Here is a 23,333-nt window from a genome sequence, read left to right on the forward strand (position 1 = left end):
ACTGTATAATAAATCAATTTGACTTCCCACCCAGCATTTCATGACACTTCATGATACATCTTATTTGACTGCATATACATTAGATCCTTCACCCAATTTTCCATACCCTCTTAGCTTTCATATTGTCAACTGTTGGTCACAAAGTACCCCTGCCTGGAATTTATGTGCTCAATTGACTTTCATGCAGTTCCAAATGAACTTTTTAATCATGCTAACAGTGGGACAAGGTATCAGCCTAAATTTGCTTCACCTTTGCACTAGAAGAGAGAAAATGAAAATGAAGTTTGTGTGGGGATTTGATAAAGGGGATACTTTATCTCTATTAGCAGCCTCTTGTGTCCTTGAAGGAAGTGTTTTCTCACACCACAATCGGTGGTGCTTCAAACCCCACAGAAATTGATCTTTTTGTCTCAACTTCATTGAAATGAATGTACTTTGATTAATACACTTCCATATCCAAACGTCTAGTGCAGGCATCCCCAAACTTCGGCCCTCCAGATGTTTTGGACTACAATTCCCATCTTCCCCGTCCACTGGTCCTGTTAGCTAGGGATCATGGGAGTTGTAGGCCAAAACATCTGGAGGGCCGCAGTTTGGGGATGCCTAGTCTAGTGTTTGCCTTTCTACAAAAGCCCAAGAATGAGGAAGCAGCCAGTGTGCTTCAGCCTTCCTTTTCCATGACCAAATTAGCAGATTTTTTAAGAGACTTTGTTAACCAAGGGAAACTATGGCTCATCTCCTGCCACAACTTTGCCCACCGATTGCCAAGAGTGGGACAGGCACCCAAGCACCTGTATGCCAGCCCAAAAGCCCAACTGTTCGTTGAAGAAGATGCTGAGAACATCCAGTAACTATGGAATGTCAAGGGTGAAAGGAAAAGTCAAAAGTAGAAGGGAACTGGCCTGATTGAGTACTTGCCAGTTTGAGTTTCTAACCCTAATAGGGTTACTTATAATATAAGGCAGATGAGTATCTCAACTGTGTGGTTAAAAGACCAGATTTATTCTGCAGTTTTCCACACCAATGCCTGGTAATGGTTTTAAGTTATGCAAATATTATTCAAATAGAGCTGATTTATGTAACATTTATACAAGTGACAGAAGTACACACAATCCCTGTTGTATCTGATCAAGACATGCTAGTTAGTATAAGATATAAGATCGCTGTTAATGTTAACCTCCCTGTCATGTTATTTTTGGAAAAATATTATTTTTAATTAAACTGTATCCAAATGTTTCCTTTTCTTCTCTGCAATCTGTTCCGTATTTAACTTTTTGTTTATTATAAAGCAGTTGAGCTTCCAAACTTGAGAAACAACAGTATTCTTTTAAATGCTCCCCTAGAGACATTAATGAGCTGGGAGTGAGGAGAAAAACGTAAAGACACTGCAGAACATTATTGATTGACATCATATTCTAACAATCAACTCAAGACTTGCCATAATGCTTTTAATAGAATGAAGAAATTATTACTTTCCAAAAGCAAATACCCCCCCCCCCCCTCATCATACTATTCAAGGAAAGTCTTAACTGCATTACTGTTTACAAGAAAAGAAAAAGATCAAAAGGTTTGTAATACAGACATCAATAAGAGGTTTTATTGCATCTTAAAAGGATTACAAGACACAAAAACCTAAAGTACAGGCTCCCAGCGAACAGGCACCAGTGCTGCCAATACAGGACAAGATGTGGCAAGAAGGTTCCTCAGCAGACTCAGCAGCTGGCCTTTGTGCTTATATGCCCAAGACATGATTCTGAGAGCAGGAAACAAATTAGCTTTGCTCCAGAGCAGGAAGAAGATCTAAACACTTCCATCAAAGCCCCATTTCCAGTAGTGCTGAAGGGGCCAGGAGTTCACGGTAACTTCAATATTTTGGTCTCTTCACCTCAACCCTGAAAATACAGACATTTATGAGACGCATGATACAGAAGAGTCCAACACAGAATGCAGCTCGCAGGAAGTAAAATTTACAATCAGTGGGACTTCAGCACTAATGCAACTCTCCCAGGCATGCTCTTGAGTCTTCAGAGTTGCACTCCATCATAGAAACAGACATGCTCACTAATGCGAAGAATCTGCACTTTGTGCAGTAATACATATCACCTTTCCAAGCCATGAGAACAAAATATGGCCTTCAGGGATGGTAACATGCAAAGGTACTAAAACATACAAAAGAATCCTTCTGGCAGGTGCCAGATCATAAAACCTTTTTCTTCAGCTAACAAGTACTGCAGAGGCAAGGCTTCTGCTAGAATCCAGTTACAAGCAGCGCATCAGAACTAAAGGACCAGAGGAGAGCTTCAGCCTTTTTTACAAGGCTGACATGGTGAAGACTGAATGGGCAGGTAATTTCAGTGGGATTCTGATCTATCGGCACCCACATATTGCTAGCAATAAAACCGTAAAGGGGTGGGATGAAATAGCAGATAAACTGCTTGGGCAAAACTCTACAGCTGCGCACCCACAAACAATTCTGAATATTCAATTAAGAGGTGACAGAATAAAGGTGAGGCCCTATTTCAGGTTTATGTGCACCCCATAATTAATGAATCATAGTTGAGGGTCTGGACAATTGGACTTGTGAAAGGTGTAATTTGGCCTCACTTTTTAGGAATGAAAAAAATAATGCATGGGTCAGAGCAAAAACCTTCAAGGAGAATATTCCTCAGTCCATACATGCTGAACCCTCACCCCCCTGGATCACAAAACCACCATAACTAAGTCACAGCACTCTGTTGAAGACCCATACAGCAGCAGATTCCCAAGTAAAAGCATTTCTACTAACCCATCAGCCTCCAACTTCTTCCTTTTCTCGATGATCTGCAGAGAAGTTATAATCACTGCATTACAATTACTGTATTATGTATACAGGGTTGTATCCAACAACATAATTAAGTTTGCACAAGGACTTCCACTTGCACAACAAAACTTCCCCTCCCCCCACATGCCTCTCAGATCTGTTCTGGAGCAGGTTTGGGGGCAGCACTGGCAGAGGGCAGTTCCATTGCGCAAACTAAACCACTTCATTAGACTGCTCCTCTGCTTTCCCTTGTGTAACAGATCAAATGCCGATGTAGCCTGCTAGAAATCAGTTGTTTTCTGTTATGTGTTGTTGCATGCTCCTTTGCTAAACCTCAGTGCAACAACACATAACAGTAAGCTGGCCAAAGATCCATTCTCCTCTTAATCTTAAAATAAACTCTGGAAAGTGTCTGTGGTACTCTGAATAAAGTTCTGGAAAAAACCCAGCACATTCAGATGGGAAAAGGGAATATAACTAAAGAGCCATTCTACTCAAAATGCTCACCGCACTGATCTTTTTCCACTGCCGATCCAACTCCGCTTTGTCATTGGTCTCCTTGAAACGACGCGTCTTACGGCCTTCAGACATCTTAATTCCATACTGGAAAGCCGCTCTAGGATAAAACAGCAAAAGCTCTAAAATGGAGGTGAAATTCCTTCAGCAGCAAGGCTAGGTTCAAAAAAGCCTTCCCATGGTCTAAATATACATTCCCACCAATGTTACAGGAAGCAGCTGGCTTGTAAGGTTCTCCCAAAAGGTCAAAATGTTGGACCCACCATAACCCACTGCTTCTGCTTCTCCCATTCTTACCCTCAGGACAAGTGGCAAACTTACTTGGGAAGAGCCTCTTTGTTATTCATGTACTCGCTATATTCTTCTTGTGTGTCAAAGTCCCAGCGACCAAGGGGTCCCTTTTTATTTCCCTTGAGGAGCAAGAAAAAAAAGATAAACTTAACATATCTGTGTAGGAGAACCATATTTCTGCAGGCCTCCCTAAGAAACAGCAACCCAAAATTCCATTGGACTCCCCACAACTATCTTGTCAAGGAGGAACATTGAAGACCACTCTGACCCTTGCTATAATAGTTTTCTACTTGCAAGGAGGTTGGTTGATATATTGAGGAGGACCTAGGGTGGGGAGAGGATTAGTCCCACACAGGCAGCCTGAAATCTACAAATTTCATTCTGCCACAAGCCAGGCCACAGTGTGAGGAGCTGCCACCACACAGTCCAATGGAAAATGTGAAATCTTAGGCAGTTCAAAATCTACACTCTAGGAGACATCACAACTAACAATATTGCCCCCAAATATCAGCCCCACCCTGAAGTAGAAATGCTTATCTTGAAACTAACAAATTGACAGTTTACCTGATCCATTTTGCTGTAGTCTACTTCTTCATCACTGTCCACAGCCATGTCATCCATGCTAAAAAGAAAAGGGATACAATTGGATGCTCTTATTTATACTTGCAGCCCCAAGTCTGGATAATTCCAAGTTTCACCAATTTGCAAAGACTCCAGATTAATATAATTTGCTAGCCAGTGAAGAGGAGTACTTAATCACAAATACTGCAAACAGCTGCCCTTAATATTGGCCACTAAATATTAGGATAAGGCAAGTAAATATACTGCTTGGCTTCATGTGGTTCCCCAGAGCCCACAACCCATTTCGAGGAATACTTACGTTGCAGGGTAGCATTCAGCATAGCTGTTTGACATCCCAAAGAAGTCGCCCAATTGCTTTTTGTCTTCAGGCTTTTTTAATGTGCCCAAAGTTAAGGGAACATATAATACAGGCATATCTAGAGTCAGAAAGCATCTGACATAGGATAGTGTTGTCACCCAAAGTAATTTGGGAGTTTAGATCTATATGGGATGGCAGGAGAATAGAAAAGAAGCAGTCCTTGAGAGTCAACAAAGTCCCACATTTTTCCTTAGCAAGCCAAGGAGATAATGGCCCAAAAATTTGATGGTAAGAGATGGACCCTCCCCACTTGCTCCAATTCTCCATCTATAGCAGCTACTTCTTTACGGACACCAGCAACACATAAGGCAAGTTACAGGTATTTGGAAATACCTTTTCCCTACACTTGTTTGTCTCACATTGGTAATTAAAACACTCTACCATGTTAGTTCAAGGCAAGATAAATCTTCCCATCCCACCTTGCTCTCAGAAGCCAGTAGCCAGCAGCTTCTTGGTCACTTGAAACATACACGGATCTCAAAAAGGAAAAGTGGGGAAAGGATCTCCTATGAACGACAACTGAATACTTAAAACTAAATGCTTCTGCCTAAAGGACCAGTGTCTTCTGGAGCTTTCCCAACTACACAAGAGGAAAGTATAACCTTCAAATGAAGGTCTTGAGCCTAGAGCGAGAGACAATTTTCTATAAAAGAGGCTAGTAAAGATACATCAAACAGCCAACTGTAGCCATTTGCACCCAGTGCCAGCACACATTTGTATATGCATATAAAAAGGATATGATTCTGGCCCTTCCCAGCCAGCTGCACCAGCAAACTTCTCATTGATTGATTTAATCAACTCTTTGGCTGAGCCAGGTCCTGGAAACAGTTTCATAAGAAGGTTAAGAAAGAAGCATACCTTTGGTTCAAAAGAACCTTTTATTTTAATGTTTGAAATGGTTAAAAGTTAAAATGTATAAAATTGTGAAAAAACCAATTAATGTTATTTTTTAAAAAAGAAAGAAGCATACCTTTGTCGATATCAATAGGCTAAGGAGGAAAGAAAGAGCACATTACTCTAACATGGCAACTAAAAAGCAAGATGAACATCAGCCTTTTGTTGGGAGCAGGGTGAAGTGGTGCAGGCCTGTTAAGTGCTAATTCTTCTCCATACACAGTATACTCCACTGCCTTCTCTCCCTTGCCTCTCATCCTGAGCCCAGATTGGAAAATCTGCACCATTTAACACATACAGTCTCAACTTCTTTAAAACAAATCACCAGTATCAAATTATCCCTACCTCTAGGAGGATTTTATACTCATTTTATCACTGCAAGTTCCGGTAGTGGTTGGGTGCCAGGCAAAAACATTCCTCTTCTTCTAGCTGATTAAACCATCTATGTCCTTTTAAATGTGGGTGATTATTTATTGTTTGTTACTATGTTATGTATTTTTGTGTTTTTATATTGTAACCAGCCCTGTGACCCTTGGGAGGAAGGGAGGTATAGAAAGTTGTCATGGCCAGAGTACAGTACTGTCTGCTTACCTCATCATCAGCTTTGGGTTTCTCAAAGTAGCTGTGCCTCTTCTTCTCCTCCTCACGTTCACGCTCTCTCTCTCGGTCGCGCTCACGATCTCTCTCATGTTCCCTGTCTCGCTCTCGCTCTCTTTCCCGCTCTCGGTCCCGTTCCCTGTACCTCTCTCGCTCCTTCTCTCGTGGCACTTTTGCCGCAGATGGCACATAATCACCAATGTCCTCAAAAATACTTTTTGCCAAAAAGATACAAATTAAAAAGGCATGAAACGTAAATATACACTAGCCTCAATGACAGTAGAACATTTCTTACAGGCTCCTTGAACAAATTACTCCATCAATCAATCCTGCTACCAATCTGATGGATCCCAAGGTGGCTTCTTCTTGCTAAAATATTACTGTTTCCTGCACTCTGGGAGAGTGATAAGCCAAAATTAGCCCACTTATTCCCTCCCAAGGTCTGCTGGAGGAGCCTTCAAGACCTCTCATTTCAACCAAGTAAGAGCTTCTCGTCAAGGGTGCCAAATGCAATTAAAAGGAGTCTTGCTAAAACCCTGGAGGATAATCCACCCAGCAAAGAAGGCAGCTTACTTACCTCATATCTGCTTCTGGAGGTTTCTTTTCATCTAGTTTTCCTACAAACAGAGAAATCAGAATAAGCCTACTTCTGTATTCATGTTATCCGTTTCAGCTTTGTTGTCTTAGGAGGGGATAATGAAAACACTATATTGCAGATATATGTGACATCTGTGCATTGTGGCATGTGAAACTACATGCTTGACAGTTGCGGTCACTCAGCTTGTGCCTCTTCACCTGCCAAAGAGGCAAGAAGATGCAGATTAAATACAGTTCACACTAACTTCTCCCACTTTAAGTGGTTTCCTCAACTAGGAACTCATCCCTGCAGGGTAAAAAACAACACTAGCATCAGAATTCTGATAAGCAAAATGTCTGGTGTCTCCCTGCCATTTGTTTAATTTGTCCACATTTTAACGACACTTTCCCCGTCAATGCCCCTTGTGCTTATGGGAAAAGATCCCGTCAGATCCGTACATCCCGTCAGATACAAGGCCCACCTTTGTCTTTCTTCTTCAACTTTTTGTTACGAGTGCCTTGCCTCAAGTAGGAAAGAATCTGGGTCAGTTTACTGATCACGATGTCATTTGTAGTCAGTGTTGTTTGGGCCTAGAAGCAAAGTCAAAGGTATCAGACCCCAATAGATAATGTGTGCCTCATCATACACACAAGAAGAAAAGCACCTGCTAATTCAGAGAAAGCATTCATAACTTTTACCTCCATGGTAGGGCAATCTGCCTTGCTTCGGATCAAGGTGGTAGGAATATCTGTGTCTGCATATTCATCATCAAGATCCACCACATACGCCATCCTCCCTGGCAGGAAGAGCTCATTTCGCTCATATGCCTTGCTCTTGAATAGCATCCGGTAGATGTTTCGACCTAGGAAGGATGGGGATTTGGTGACACTAGAATATTTCAGCTACTTGCTCATGGTACCATGATAGTCACAACATTGCAACCAAAGTACATAGAACATATATGAACATGCCTACCCAAACGAGTCTTGAATTCAATTTTGTTTTCTGGATCTTCATCTTTTCTAAGAGAAACAAAATGAATAGATATAATACGCCTCTTCTCTAGACTACATTCTCTGTTAAACTAGAACAGGCATAGGCAAACTCCGGCCCTCCAGATTTTTTGGGACTACAATTCCCATCATCCCTAACTAACAGGACCAGTGGTCAGGGATGAAGGGAACTGTAGTCCCAAACATCTGGAGGGCCGGAGTTTGCCTATGCCTGAGCTAGAAAGTCACAAGCCAGAGTTTGTCTTGTTACCACTTACTTGGTTTCTTTTTGGGGCTTCTCCATCAGTTCCTCTTCTTCCTTTTCTTTGCTGGAAATCTCAGCACGCACCTGACCAGAGAGAAATTTTCTTCAAAATCCTAGCAGAGTCCCAAAACCCAACAAATTGGATAAGGTATAGATGCCCTTTATCTTACACGTTGGCAAAGGAATGTATGTTGCTCTGGAGTTACCTGTGTGGCAGTATCAATTGGTAATCTACACAGAAGATATGAACCTGAAGTTATTTGCATGAGTCTGTGCCAGTGTTACGTTACTCCTGGTTTTGTTACTAATTTTGGGTGGGTGTGATTTTTATCACACCATGTGTGATCTGTATACAATGTATGTATATGAAGACCTCAAAAAATGCTACTCTAAACTATAATTTATAAACAAGATTGTAACTGAAAAACAAATAAACAGTAGTATTTATTTATTTGTAATAGCCTTAATCTCTTCAGGAAGAGATAAATTACCAGCACAAGGTGGAGGCTGAATAAAGTCAAATTTCCCCCACCTGTTGCTTTATTCGCATTTGAAAAATACAGTCAGTGGCCATTCAGACAGAGGAAGTACCAGGTGACCACATATATGAAGTAATTTATCTTATGCAGTTATACAACTGCAAAACTGCGTAACTTAACAACCAACAACAATCTCTTAACAACCAAATCTCTAGCAGCCAATAAAAGACACTGAAGATTTATGAAATATGTTCTTCAGAAAAAGCATTGCAGAAAATTAGCTCTTAAAGCAGAGAGCATAATCCAGAGTTATTCCAAAATTCTAGACAAGTTTAATACTGCATAGATTATCATAGTGTTCTTGATCAAACAGAAGTAAAAAAATCCTTAAAGGGACAGACATTACATATCAAATATGGAATGGTGGCAAAGGGAATAGCAATTTAGCTATCAACAACATGCATTACTGGAGAGCTCACTGAACACATGGGGAAGAGGTTCTCCAACTTGAGAATTGCTGACTTACTATTGTATCTTCTGGCTTACCTTCTGTAGCAAAGCAAAATCCAGACCCTTCACCAAGTGAGTGTGCTCCATGTCACCACCCAAGAATTTGGACTCCTGAATCAACTGGCGCCTCTTTTCTGCAGCTGATTTGTCCCTAAGGCAATAAAAATAAACTCCATGACATCAGAGCCACATTGTATTGCAAAGCAGAAAGGCAAAAACAGTAACTGCACTCACGCTTCTGCAGTGGGTCCCACTGCCCTGTAGTTAGCAGTTGTGCTGATCAGCTCTGTTTCCTCGTAGTCCTTGTTGACACCATCTCTTCTCTCCTTTGCACGGTCCCTGTATTTCTCAGCCAGCTCCCTCTCTCGCTCAATCTCTTGTTGGCGTAGCTTTGCATAGTAGCTGGTGTGAAAAAAACAAACCGATTATCACTGAAATATTCAGACCATGGTATTATAAGAGAATTCCCAGTTCTCTTAACAGCTTCAGAGATAATAGCTAGAATCTCGAAGGCTTGTCTCTGGCATCTCCAGTTATAATGCCTTTTTCTGGACCTGCCTCCCTGAAGTGATGCGCTACACATGGCTACAGGTTTTATAGACATGTCACCAATACTTCATGCTCAATGATTTCAAAGGCCACAGAAAGATCTAATAAGATCAAGAGGATAAACAATACCCCACCAAGCTCCAAGTGAATCACTGACTGAAGTCACAAGTGTAATCTCAGCACTACAACCAGGGTAAAAGTCAAGATGGCAGAAGCACAGAAAACTAAGAGTGTCCAAGTGTTTCTGAAGAGGTCCACCACTATAAAGAAGGTAATTCAATGGGGATAAATAAGGCATAACATTTATTTTAAGGTCAATTAATCACTGGGTATCCCTCTCTTAGCGAGGAGACAGCCAAGCGCCCGACGTTTTCTGGCAGGGTTTTTTATATAGGATTTCCCCTCCACATTAAGGAAACATTAGGAAAGCTTTGGATCAAGATCTCTCAATTTACCTTTTCTTTTTTCTCCTCCGAGCAGCTGGATCTTCATCTTCATTGTACTCTCTTGGCATCCTAAACAGGACAAAAAATTGTGCTCACAGAATGCCCAACTTTGAGAGTGTGTGCTAGGAACATGCTTGGGATAGGTCATTTCATGCCATTTAATAAAACAACTAGTTCAGTCAAAGGAAGCCAAAGGTGACCATGAAAGCCTTCCGAGTAAGAGTTTTGAGGATGCTTTAAGATTTGCATATAGATTTTGAGAGCTAGGTAGCATACTGGCAAAACCTAGGAGCTGTAAAATCCCCAAAACAAAATTTATCCCAGTCATATATGGTAGCGTTCTCTCAGTCTCTGCCCATCTCATTAACAATTTAGGATAATACTATCTTATCTCTCATTGCTCTAAGGAATGATATAATGTATGTGAAATGCTTTGAACACTCAAAAGCAGGGGTAGCCAACTTGATGCCCTCTTGGTAGCCAACTCCCATCAGCCCTAACCAGCATGGCCAATGATTGGGGTGATGAGAGTTATAATCCAGCAACATCCAGAGGGCACTAAAACAATACTGCTGCTCTAAAGTGTTATATTACTGCCAAGCATGATCACTATTGTTTTAAGATCAATGTATTAGCCTCATTAGATACCTAATTCTGAATTTAGTTTCTTTCTATTTTGTGCCCAAATTATACAGAATACACAAACTTATGCCAAAACGAAGTACTGTACTGAATAAATATGTACCAGCTGACCAGGGGTGGGCAGGGGACAGGGAGAAAGACCTCAACAAAGTTTTGTTAAATAATACAGAAATTACATGCTTACTCATGATGGCGAGACTTGGAAGGTGGTGCAGATGTTGGAGCTGCTCGTGGGGTCATAAGAAGTTTTCGGAAGTCTTCATTGGTCAGTTTAGATCTAGAATAAAAACAATTGTGATTTACTGCCAAAAAACCCACAGTTCATTATCCTGCCTTCAACACATCATGATACAAGATTTACTGAAGGACAAAAACTTTCCAAATTCCATTTTATGATACCAAATAGCCAACATGTTTGTATGGACTGAAAAACCTCTGCAAGCAAAACAAAAACAAAAACACAGGCATCCATTGGCTATCCTGTCTTCTTCCATTGGTTGAAGCAGGAAAATTAGCTGATGGATGGTGGGACAGTGGTGGGTGGGAGGACACAGAACAAAAACAAAATGCATTAGGGCCATTGCAGGACACACTATTGTTCCATCATGATTTGGTAGCTGTAATGAACTACACATCATAAGAATTCCACTTATCCAGTTCTTTTGGTACTTTGCAATAGTAGTGGCATGAATCCAGAACTTTTCAGTAGTCTTGCTAGCCGGGCTCATGGTTGCCAAGACCCCTTATCCCTAACTACATGCTGCATCTCTGTATGAAGCTATGGACAATCCCCTGATCCCACCTCCAGTTTCAAGTTCAGAATTGTCCATGTGGCTGCCTTGGGATTCACTATCCCAGCACAACTGGTAGGATAATCTCACCCCTCCCCAGCTCTAAGGTCGAAAAAAGAAGGATGGGCAATCCTTGAATCACCCTTGTTGGAAGCCAATAAAACATTCACCACAGTGAGTAGTTTAGAGACACTTAGACAGCAGCAATGAATAAAAACAGGACGCTTGAACCATCTAATACAAAACATAACTAAAAGTTCTACTCACTGGTGAAAGGAATGAGAATCATCCACCTCATGGCCATCTGGGGCCAGAGGATTAGAGAACGGCTCACCTAGAAAGAAGAAAAAGAAGTAATTCCAAGCCAACGCAATACACATGCTGTGCTGCCAAACATGTAAACACACCATTTGCATAGATTATTACAGGGTTTTCATTCAGAAATTAAGCCACCCAGAGAAAGAGAAACAAACAAACAATGAAGATGGAACTTCAGTTTGTCAGGAACTCCGGCTCTGCAATGAGTTGTGTGACCAGCTGCTATCTCTGCTCCAAGTAAGTGATTGAATACAAAGTTAGCAAAGAGCAGGAGGCTCTAAGAGCAGGAGTGAGGAACCTACACACACACAATGTTTTTGAACTGCAATTTCCATCAAACCCAGCAAATGCGGCTAACGGCAAAAGTAAAATGGGAGTTGTAGTACATCAGTGCCTGGAGGGCTGCAGCGTTTTCCCCACAGCTACTCTGGGTTGCCACTGCCTACCCAAGGCAGGATCGCCCCCTACCTTCCCAGCCACCCCGCAGATTAAGCCCCAGGCAATGTGCCACAGGAGCAACTAAATACATTTATCTATTTACCGGTATTTCACAAAATGTACACATCCCTTGGTGGTTGTTAAAACAACACAAAACCCTCAGAGCGGTTTACACAAAGGTGAGGCGATAAAATCGAGAGATTCACAACCCCACATAGGAACGTGGAAAGGATGTTTTCGGCAGGCGCCCCAAAGGGGGACACGGCGAAGGCGCCTGCCTGGTCTCAAGCGCAAGGGAGTTCCGAAGCGCCGGGTCCACGGCCGCGCTCTTCCGGGGTCGCGGTCGGTGCCTCATCGGCAACTATATCCCCCCTCCACCGCTCCCCCCCCCGAGAAACACGGACTCCCGCCCCCGCGCTCTCCGGGGACACTCACTCTCCCGCTCCGGCATCTTCGCTCTCGCCGCCGCCGCGGGTCTCGGCCTGAGGTAAAAAGAAGCACAACAACAACGCAGCGAAACCCCTTCGCTTTTCCCACAAGGCACCGCGCGGCGGAAGGAGGCGGGGAAGCGGCACAGCCTATGACCCACAACGCCCTGCGCGGAGATCGAGAATATAGAGAGAAATAATATTATATAAACCTGTCTGCCATTGCTTCAATAGCAAAATTCCGGGTTTACTTGGGAAGCCACTTATTATTATTATTATTATTATTATTATTATTATTATTATTATTATTATTATTATTATTTCCCCTGGCAGGGGGTTGGGGCGTGAAAATTGACGCTGGAAATCCTTGTTTACCAAGAAGATAAGCGGTTCCTACCTTCTTCTGACTTGGGCTTTATTTCATGTGGTCACACACACTCACATTTTATTTTATTTTTAAATAGCCTTGCCAATCCAAAATAATTGATATACATTTAGACTCGAGCATGAAACATTGGGTTTCCAATGGGTTGACCTTTGGTCGGTCTCTATTCAGCCCCAGGGAGAGAGACGTCGGGCGGGGATAGAATTAGAAGTTCCCGCATTGCACCTTTGTATATCACTCTATTTATTAAGTCTATGGTTCGGTGCAGCCGATTGATTGATTTACCCACAATACCACGCGACTCCCCAGGAGAACTTTGCATAACCACGCCCGTCGCGTTGTGCTGGTTGGCCGCGAAGACGACAAGAATAAACCAACGGGACGCGCCGATTGGCCAGCAGGTTGAGCTTCGGGGAGCGGGGGGAACTCCGAGTGCCAAGATGGCGGCCTCCTCAGCTGCGCGGGTCGTTCAGGGTGGCCTCTCTCGGAACCTCAAGGAGATCCGGATCCACCTCTGCCAGCGGTCGCCGGCCAGCCAGGGGGTCAGGTACGCGAGAGGAGGGGAGGCCTTTCCCTCGCCTGACAGCCCGGCCTTCTCCGCTCATTTTTTTAAAGGTTGCAACTTGATAGGTCGTGGGGTGTGGGGAGATGCTCACAGCCAGCTTTATTATAATAATTATTGTCACTGTCACATATTTACTGTGCTCATGTCCCGCTTTTTTCCCTTTCAGGGACTTGAAGCGGCTTAGAGATAAAAAATTAAGAACCGCTAAATAAAAATAGGAAAAGCAATAATTAAAAACAATTAAGTATTCATAGAATTCTTAGCCTCTCTCTGTTTCGCAAGGTGAGGTTTGCTGGTTTGCTTAGGGAATGGGGGGCGCCGGCGTGAAAGGCAGTTAACAGTGGCCGTTAGTTGTCCTTTTGCATGTTCGTATCAAATACTTGAAAAAACTCCCGGAACAAGGCATAGTGGACTTGTACTCAAAAAGGAATCATAGAATCATAGTAGGGTTGGAAGGAATCCCAAGGGTCATCTAGTCAACCGCCTGCAATGCAGGAATCTGAACTAAAGCATCCAGGGCAGATGACCATGGATGCTTTATCTGAGATTCCTGCATTGCAGGGGTTGGGGTGTGTGTGTGTGTGTGTGTTAGAATAAAAACAGCAGAGCACCAGCTTTACTACTAGGAACGGACATTGGTTTTGAATCACAAAAGTAAAGGTAAAAACCATGTTGATTAATAAGGGGGAAAGCCCAAAAGGTGTATTATTTTTATTATTTATTAAATTTGTATACCGCCCTTTATCTGGATCACAGGGCAGTTCACAGCGCAAAAATAAAAGATAAAAACACAAAATATTTAATAAATCAAGAACAAAACCATACAAATAACCCACATTTTAAATGATAAAGGATGTTAATCAGCTAATAATATTAGAAGCAATACCTTTACAAGGCCAACTCGTGCTTTAATGGGGGGGGGGAGCGGGAAGAGTAAAAAATGAGGCTCTAATAAATACTCCTATCTTGGCAAAGGTGCTGTGGGTGACCTAACACAAATTTTGGTAATTTGATTTGGATGTATCCAATAGGTCAACCCACCTTGAACATCTTATTGTTATAGCAGCTAACCAGCCGAGCAGAGAAGCCACAAAGCCAAGTCCAGTGCTGTTCTAGTTATCGTTATATATACAGTATATGCCACTGAAGAAGTTTGCTAAAGCTTAAACACATCTGGTATCCTCAGGATATACTGAACATTACTGGATTATATTAACCTCTTTTAGGCTACTAGAATTTTTTTAAGGAAAAAGGTGATACACAGTTAAACCTCGGTTCCCGAATGGCTCCGTTTTCAAACATTTCAGCTCCCAAAACCGAAAACCTGAAAGTAAATGCTCCGGTTTTCAAACTTTTTTGGAAGCCGAACATCCGACACGGCTTCCGCTTGAGTGCAGGATGCTCTTGCAACCAGTTGGAAGCCGCTCCTCAGTTGTTGAACATTTCGGAAGCCGAACAATCTTCCGGAATGGATTACTTTCAACAACTGAGGTTTGACTGTACTAGTCATATTGTTTTCTTCACACCTTGCTGAGCTTTAGCTCAGTTTTTTAAAAACTGTGTTCATGGGGAACTGGGTTTTTAAGAAATTTGTAATGTTGGACAAGCTGCACTGAAATACAGTGTACTTATCACTACAGCTCTGGAATTTTGTTGGATGTGTTTGGAGCACAGCCAGATGTTTAAAAAATGGCAAGACCCCTAGAACATGCGCCCCAAACCCTGTGCTCCAGATAAATACAGTATGGGAAGTATTCTCTGAATGTTTGACACTTGAAAGCCACTATCTATATTGTCAGAGGGCCTGGTATGGCTACTCTAGAGTAACGACTCCAGCATGGTCTTTTAAGGTTTTTATTAAGTGCTGATTATTTACAGTGTTCAGAGCAGTAAAAATGCATCCTTAAGGTGAGGTGTCTGAACTCCCGAATGGCGATTGGCGCGTTTTCTTCCAGCACCACAGCTTTGGCAGACCCAACCTCTTCCCCCTACGTTTGCGTCGCAATTCGGGAGTTGGGGGAATTGGCCTCCCCCCTGTGCGTCCAACTTCCTGTCCCACCTGCGGCTTGGGCTCCACAACCTTGCCTGAGCCTCGGACACCACTTCCTGACTCTCCGCTGGAGGCAGAGCTCTCCTTACTCTCTCCCGCGCTTGGGGATGGGCTGGAACTTAAGATGGGAGGGACTTCCCTGTATCCCTCGTCCCTCACATCCATCCCCCTCCCAGGCTCCTCTCCCCCCCTTCCTAGTGGCTCTCCGCTTGCTGGGGACGAGTGAAACCCCAAGAAGTCTGTGGCATCCGAGCCTGTGGGTGTAAAAATTTCCCCCCAATCCTGCGATCTTTCTCCTTCCCCCTGAGAAGACGGGAATCCCAAGAAGTCAGTGGCGTCAGAGCTGGTGGGAGTAAAAATGTTCTGCCAGTCCTCTCCTGCCTCTGACGTCGTTGACCTCGGTGAAACCCACACCTCTTCTTCCGTGTCCTCAAATTCCGCTTCCCATCTCCATGGAGAGCTCCTGCCTGCTATCCCTTCCTCCTGCCCCTCCCCCTCTCCTTCCCTTTCCATGTGCCAGGGCTTGGGCCTGTGGGGGAACAGGGCGTGGAACTCTTCCACTAAAAATTCCTCAGGTACTTCTGTGGCCGGTATCCACTCATTGTGGGACGGCGGAGTGTCCTCCCATGCTATCAGGTACTCCAGTCCTCTCACCCCTCTCCTTGAGTCTAAAATCTCAGTTGCCTCATTGAGCTGTCGGGCGTCTCCCGTCTCCCCCCCTCCCTCTGGAGGCTGATCGCTGTCCCTGAACCTGGTACTTTCCCTGTACGGCGACAGCAGCGATCTATGAAACACTGGGTGCACTCTCATGTCCTCCGGCAGTGCTAGCCTGAAGGCTACCGGGTTGACCTGTTGCGTGACCGTGAAGGGGCCCAGCCTCCTGGGTGCTAACTTCTTGCATCGCCCCCTGGTGGGAAGACCTTCCGAGGATAACCAAACCTTGTCCCCCACCCTGATGACCTCTCCCGGTCGCCTGTGGCGATCTGCCCCCTTCTTGTACGCTTCCTTGGCCCTCTCCAAGTGTTCTCTGAGCTGCTGGTGCACCGTCTCCAGGTCCTCTGCCCAATCCTCTGCCTGTGGGCCCTCCTCCTCCTCCTCCCCCTCCCTCTCCGGGAAAGATCTGAGGTCGCGCCCGTAGTTGGCCTTAAAGGGCGACACCCCTGTGGAGACGTGCACCGCATTGTTGTAGGCAAATTCTGCCAGTGGCAGGCGATCCACCCAGTCCGTTTGCCTCTGGCTGACGTAACATCTCAGGTACTGCTGCAGAATGGCGTTGACCCGCTCCGCCTGTCCATTGGTTTGCGGGTGCCTAGCCGTCGACAAGCTGACCTCCACCTGCAGGAGGTTCATGAGCCGCCGCCAGAACCTGGAAACAAATTGGCGGCCACGATCCGAAATAACCCTTAAAGGCAATCCATGCAGTCTGAATACGTGGTCAACAAACAGTTTGGCCGTCTCTTCTGCCGAGACCGCCCTGGCACACGGTATAAAATGGCACATTTTGGACATGAGGTCCACCACCACCAACACTGCGGTCTTGCCCCTGGACGACGGCAGGTCTGTGATGAAGTCCATGGACACTACTTCCCACGGCCTGTGCGGTGTGGCTAAGGGCTCCAGCAAACCTGCTGGTGGCGCTCTGACCACCTTTGCTCGCTGGCAGGTGTCACATCCCCTTACATAATCCCGAACATCCTCCCGCACCCCTGGCCACCAGAAGTGTCTCATGACTAGGTGAGTGGTTTTGTCCCTTCCAAAATGACCCGCCGTTGGGTTGTCGTGCATCTGCTTGAGGGCCTTACCTCTCAGCTGTTTGGTTGGTAGGTACAGGGCTCCCTTGTAAAAAAGCAAACCCCTCCTTTCCTCAAAGTCTTTGGCCTGCTCCCCCCCCTCTCAGTTCTCTGAAGATGCGGGTGGCAAATTCATCAGCTGCTGTCAGTGCTGTGAGTTCTGCCTCGCTCACCACTGCTGCTCCGCAGGACCATGCTGATGGGGGGAAAATATGCCTGGGTGCCGGTGGCAACTCCTCCTCCATGTACTCTGGCTTGCGGGAGAGGGCATCCGCCCTGACATTCTGCTCTCCCGGGATGTAGTGGATGGAGAAGTTGAAGTTCGAGAAGAACTCTGCCCACCGTATCTGCCGCTGGTTGAGCACCCTGGCAGTTCTCCAGAACTCCAGGTTCTTGTGGTCTGTGCACACCTGGATGGGGTGCTTGGCGCCCACCAGGAAGTGTCGCCAGTGCTGGAACGCAGCGTGGATCGCGAGAAGTTCCCTGTCAAACACTGTGTAGTTGCGTTCCGGCTGGGTCAGCTTCCTGGAGAAGAAGGCACAGGGTCTCCACTCTCTGTTGGCGTCCAGTTGCAACAGAATCGCTCCCAGAGCCTTGTCCGAAGCATCTGTCTCCAGGCGTAGGGGCGCATCCTGCACCACGTGGAACAGGTGCTGGTCTGAAGCGAATACCCTCTTGAGGCTTTCGAACGCTGCTTGCGCCTCTGGTGTCCACCGGAACTTCTGCTTGCCTCTCAGGCAGTCGGTGATAGGAGCCGTGACGCGAGAGAAGTTCTTGATGAACTTCCTGTAGAAGTTCGCGAAGCCTAGTAGGCGTTGGGCATCTTTGCGCGTCCTGGGGCTGTGCCAGTCCAGGATGGCCTGCACCTTGTCCTTGTCCATCGCCAGCCCCTTGTCTGACAGCTTGTAGCCTAGGAAGTCCACTTCTTTGGTGTGAAACTTGCACTTCTCCAGCTTCACATACAGGTGGTTGTCCTTCAGGCGCTGCAATACCTCCCTGACATCCTTCACATGCTGCACTGGGTCATTGGAGTAGATAAGGATGTCATCCAGAAAGACCAAGCAGTTCTTGAAGAGGAGGGACCCCAGGACGTGGTGCATGAAGGCCTGGAAGCATGCTGAGCCCCCTTGCAACCCGAAGGGCATCACCAGATATTCAAAAGAGCCCAGAGGCGTGAACATCGTGGTTTTCCATTCATCACCCTCCCGGATCCTAATCAAGTTGTACGCCCCTCTTAGGTCGAGCTTGGTGAAGATCTTGCCCCTGCGTGCCGCTGTCAGGAGATCATCCACTCTGGGCATGGGGAAAGCCACTGGCTCTGTCACCGAATTCAGCCGTCTAAAATCCACCACCAGACGGCGCTGTTGCGTGTCTTTCTTGTCCACCCAGAAGACCGGGCTGCCCCCTGCTGCCTTGCTTTCTCTGATGAACCCCCGCTTGAGGTTCTTGTCGATGAAAGCGCGCAGATCCTCCAGTTCCTGATCTGACATGGCGTACAGCTTGGCTGGGGGTATAGTTGCCCCTGGCACCAGGTTGATCTGGCAGTCAAAAGGCCTGTGTGGGGGTAGGTGGTCGGACTCCACTTCGCTGAAGACCTCCTGCAGGTCCCAGTACGGCTTGGGTATTGCCTCACCCCCCTTGACGTGCATGGTGGCCACCGTGGCTATCGGAGGCCCCTCCCCTGGTTGGTGCTGCATGCAATGTTCCAGACAAAAGTCCGATCCAAAAGTGATGCATCTCTGGTGCCAACTTATGGAGGGGTCGTGGCGCGTCAGCCAGCTCATGCCCAAGACGATGGGGGGGTCTGAGATGGTTGTGACGTTGAAAGCCAGTGTCTCTGAGTGCCTTCCCACCGTCATTCTCATGGGGGGGTTTGATGCGTGATGGCCCCTCCCAGCAGCTCTCTGCCGTCAATGGTGGCCACGTGCAGGGGAAAATCCAGCTGCAGAAGTTGGATCTGGTGCTCTTCCGCAAAGTTTCTCGAGAAGAAGTTGGCTGAGGCACCACTGTCAATTAAGGCGAGGACTGTCAGGGGATAGCCATTTGGGAGCGTGAGCGTGACTTCTAGAACCACTCCTGCTCTGGGAGGGGTGGGCTGGCTGTGCTCCTCTCTGTGCGGGTGGGCGGGCGGGGGCTGTTGTCTGCTGACTGTGCCTGGCCGCTCCCCCTTGTCTCCTGCAGCCAGGCTGTCTCGTTTCCCTGCTGTGGTGCTGCGTCAGCTGGGGAAGGTACAACCGTTCCCGCCTTTCCTTGCCACTCTCTGCGATGAGGGCAGTCTCTGACGCGATGCCGGGGGGAGTTGCAGAGAAAGCAATTCCCGCCTCTTCCCTCCTTGCGTCTTGGCGCCGCCGGGGTTTGAAAAGCCCCCGCGCGCGCTCCTCCGATCTCCATCGGTTCCGGCTCTGGGCTTGGCCTGGGCGGGTGTGGGGGCGGGCCCTGGGGTGGGGTTTGGTGATGTGGTCTGTCCTGGGAGCGTGGGAACCAAGGTTTTGCTGCGCGCGTCGCTTGTTTGTCATTCCATCTGGATTCCTGTCTCACCCCCACCGCTAGCGCCGCTTTGCTTAACTCATCCATCGTTCGCGGTTTGGGACCTCTTGCCAGCTCATCCTTAACGTCTGCGTGCAAACCCATGTAGAAGGCTGATTTCACTGGCTCACTTTGCAGATCCCACCCCAGTTTGTGCACCAGCATGGTGAATCTCGCCCAGTAGTCCCTAACTGTCGATTTTCCTTGTGTTAAGTTATGAAGCTCCTCTTTAGTGGCCTCCATTTCACTGTCACTAGCGTACATTATTTTTAAAGCTTCTAGAAATAATTTTGCGTTCTTCATGCAAGGATTTTTTTGCGCGATGAGCGGTCTTACCCATTCTCGGGCGGCCCCCGTCAAATGCTCTATGATAAAGGAGACTCTGTGCGCGTCATCTGGGAATTCTGCTGCATGCAATTCCAGCGCATAATTTATTTCTGTCTCGAATCCTAGGTACTCCCTAGGGTCGCCGCTAAACTTGGTGACTAGGCTCTGTCCCCTTCTCACTTGGACTAGCTGCGGCTGGGGCACCCCCCCACCTCTAGCGGCTTTCTCCTCTTCCAACTTTTTCTGTAGGTCCAAAACCATCACCCTTAGCTGTTTCTCAGTCTCCTCTTTTGTCCTCACCTGGTCCACCAGCTTGTTCAGCTCCTCCTGCGCCCCTCGCGCTTCCTCCTGAGCGGCATGCAATTGCTGCTGTGCGTGCGCTGTGAGGTTCTGCAGCTCCTGCTTCGCTGCTTCGGCCTCCAGCCTCCAATGCTCAGCCTCTTGAGCGCTCATCGCTGCACTCCAAAGTAGCCAAAAAAAGATTCGGGAGTTGCTGTCAGAGGGCCTGGTATGGCTACTCTAGAGTAACGACTCCAGCATGGTCTTTTAAGGTTTTTATTAAGTGCTGATTATTTACAGTGTTCAGAGCAGTAAAAATGCATCCTTAAGGTGAGGTGTCTGAACTCCCGAATGGCGATTGGCGCGTTTTCTTCCAGCACCACAGCTTTGGCAGACCCAACCTCTTCCCCCTACGTTTGCGTCGCAATTCGGGAGTTGGGGGAATTGGCCTCCCCCCTGTGCGTCCAACTTCCTGTCCCACCTGCGGCTTGGGCTCCACAACCTTGCCTGAGCCTCGGACACCACTTCCTGACTCTCCGCTGGAGGCAGAGCTCTCCTTACTCTCTCCCGCGCTTGGGGATGGGCTGGAACTTAAGATGGGAGGGACTTCCCTGTATCCCTCGTCCCTCACATCCATCCTACTGACTTTTCATGAAAGTGTAGAACACCCTCCGCCTAATGCATGCTGGTGTGTTTGCTTCTTGTTTGCAGAGATTTCATCAAACAACATTATGTGACTTTAAAGAAAGCAAATCCAGATTTCCCTATCCTGATCAGAGAGTGCTCAGATGTGCAACCCAAACTCTGGGCTAGATATGGTGAGTTTGGTGGGGGGTGTATGTTACAAGTTTGCTATACAATTAGGTAGAAATAATATGTTGGACAGTTTAAGTATTAGTCTTTCCTTGAGGAATAAAGCTTTTCAGCCCTGCCTGGATTTTTATTGTTGAAGGCCACTAGCAAACACTTCTCGGACAACTCCAGCCCAGTAAGCCACTTACACTTTCTCCCCACAACTGCTCCAAATCTGCTCTGTAATGTTTTCTCTCCTATACAAATAGATTGTGCCGGAAAACATTTCCATTGACAGACAACAGAAACCTTGGCAGTTTTTTCAAATGTTGGCTGGTAGCTTACATGAAGTATCTAGTGCAGGGGTCCCCAGACTTACCGGCGTTTGGGCCGGTTCCCACCGCGCCGATCACGCGGCGGGCCGGAGGGCGGGGGAGCGCGCGCCCGTGCGCATGCGCACGGGCGCTTACTGGCGCGGCGGCACGCTTCCAGGGTGGGGAAAGCGCCGAAAAAACCGTTGTGCGCATGCGCGTGGGCCTCCCCCGACCCGGAAGTGCACCAGAAATGACTTATTCCGGGTCGGGAGAGGCCCATACGCATGCGCACAAAGGATTTTCGGCGCTTTTTTCCCAACCCGGAAGAGCGCTGCCGCGCTGCGCACCGTAAGAGCGGGCGGCAGCGGCGGGGGTCGTCGCGGGCCGGATTGGCAGGCTAATTGGGCCGCATCCAGCCCCCGGGCCGTAGTCTGGGGACCCTGATCTAGTGGGAGCAGAGCTGGCACTCTCTTCTGATAGAAATATTTCAAATATGTGTCCCCAGGGTGCTTTCCCCCCTGGAGTTACCTTTTAGAATTTTTAAACAAAAATGTTTTTTTTTTAAAAAAAACCGAGTTAGAGAGCTGCTTTTGTTAGACAAGGAAATTGCTGCATCTCTGTAATGCAGAAGGGATGAAGAGAAAATGGATAAACATAAGACAGGAGAGTGGATAGAAATGGTCTGTGGCTGCCAGAGAGGAAACTTAATTGAGCACATGGCCTATGGCAAATAATGAATTATCTCCCTCTCTCTCCCCCCCACCAAAGGGCTCTTGTTTCAACACTTATCCCACTCATTTTCTTCCAAAATAGGAGCTGTTGAAAAAGTTCAACAGTTTTTAAGTTTTAAAGTAAACTTAGCTAGTCTTGACTTAATTAAGGCTCAGGCCCAACTTAATATTTCTGATACCTGGCACCATGAGGCCTCTTTACTAGTACTTTGTCAGATACATCTAAATGGAGAATAGTGCCATATGAATCAATAGTGTCAGTCCTACAGCAGACTAGAGCGTTCTCAATAGCTAAAGTAGCTGAGGACTGAGGTGATAGTGAAAACCTTTCTTCTAGCTTTATCTGATGTGGCAGCTTTGATGTCAAGTGGGTGGTCCACAAAGTGTGGGGGAGCTAAGGATGGACCTGCTGGCCAAATCCTGTTCCCCACCCCTGAAGCAGAAGTGAATGTCAGCTTTCCTGAAAAGCATTTGTCTGCACCACGTCTGTGATAGCGCATCTAAAACCAATGCAGGTTATAGGTGGAACACATCCCCCTTGGGCACTGCATTTCAGTTTTTAATGTAGTGGTTCCCTGAAAGTAGAAATCCCTGTATCATGCATTGTCTGTGCAGGGCATTTTGTTCCCTAACACTGCTTGTCAGTGAAATTGTAGGAAAGTGAGGCTGCTATGTGTATGCATTTCCTGAGGTTTTTTTGTTTTTGTTTTTTTGCTGTACCTACATTTACATCTGAGTACATAGTAAAGCAGAGCATGTCTAAAGGGAGCTGTTAGCAGTGTAGGTTGCAAATATATGGTGGCTCGATAAAAGTGTCTGAAATCATTTCTTCAAATGAAAACCGTCTATGGTATATGCCTTTCACCCAGCTTTTGTGTTTTCTTCAGCGTTTGGCAGAGAGAAGAGTGTGTCACTGAATAACCTAAACCTGGACCAAGTTGCCAAAGCCTTGGAGAATGTTGTTAACAGCAAAGCATAAGGAAAACAAATGGCAGCTGAATTTAAATCAACTTAGAAAATAAAGCTGAAGTATCTTGTTTAAGCCAAGATGGTCCCCTGTAAGTTGATTCTTCTCACACTCTATTGTTAATCTTTGCACAC

The 23,333-nt window shown here is 46.3% G+C and overlaps 2 protein-coding genes across 2 annotated transcripts; one reads left to right on the forward strand and one right to left on the reverse strand.

Moving 5' to 3' along the window:
- Positions 1–1,575: 1,575 nt before the first annotated feature.
- IK (IK cytokine) lies at positions 1,576–12,610 on the reverse strand. The gene is made up of 20 exons (XM_060278129.1): positions 12,481–12,610; positions 11,557–11,623; positions 10,683–10,775; positions 9,866–9,925; positions 9,096–9,263; positions 8,898–9,012; positions 7,886–7,956; positions 7,591–7,637; positions 7,314–7,477; positions 7,097–7,205; positions 6,616–6,655; positions 6,033–6,252; positions 5,518–5,536; positions 5,285–5,365; positions 4,488–4,566; positions 4,172–4,229; positions 3,638–3,726; positions 3,308–3,416; positions 2,786–2,820; positions 1,576–1,892 (listed from the first exon to the last, which is right to left on the reverse strand). The coding sequence occupies exons 1-20, from the start codon at positions 12,494–12,496 to the stop codon at positions 1,865–1,867; spliced, it is 1,668 nt and encodes a 555-aa protein (XP_060134112.1). The 5' UTR covers positions 12,497–12,610; the 3' UTR covers positions 1,576–1,864.
- Positions 12,611–13,248: 638 nt separating this feature from the next.
- NDUFA2 (NADH:ubiquinone oxidoreductase subunit A2) lies at positions 13,249–23,279 on the forward strand. Its single transcript, XM_035103473.2, has 3 exons — positions 13,249–13,405; positions 21,107–21,213; positions 23,120–23,279. The coding sequence occupies exons 1-3, from the start codon at positions 13,299–13,301 to the stop codon at positions 23,209–23,211; spliced, it is 306 nt and encodes a 101-aa protein (XP_034959364.1). The 5' UTR covers positions 13,249–13,298; the 3' UTR covers positions 23,212–23,279.
- The last annotated feature ends 54 nt before the right edge of the window (positions 23,280–23,333 follow it).

The sequence above is a fragment of the Zootoca vivipara genome, chromosome 8 (genome assembly GCF_963506605.1).
Source record: "Zootoca vivipara chromosome 8, rZooViv1.1, whole genome shotgun sequence".
Lineage (NCBI taxonomy): Eukaryota > Metazoa > Chordata > Lepidosauria > Squamata > Lacertidae > Zootoca > Zootoca vivipara.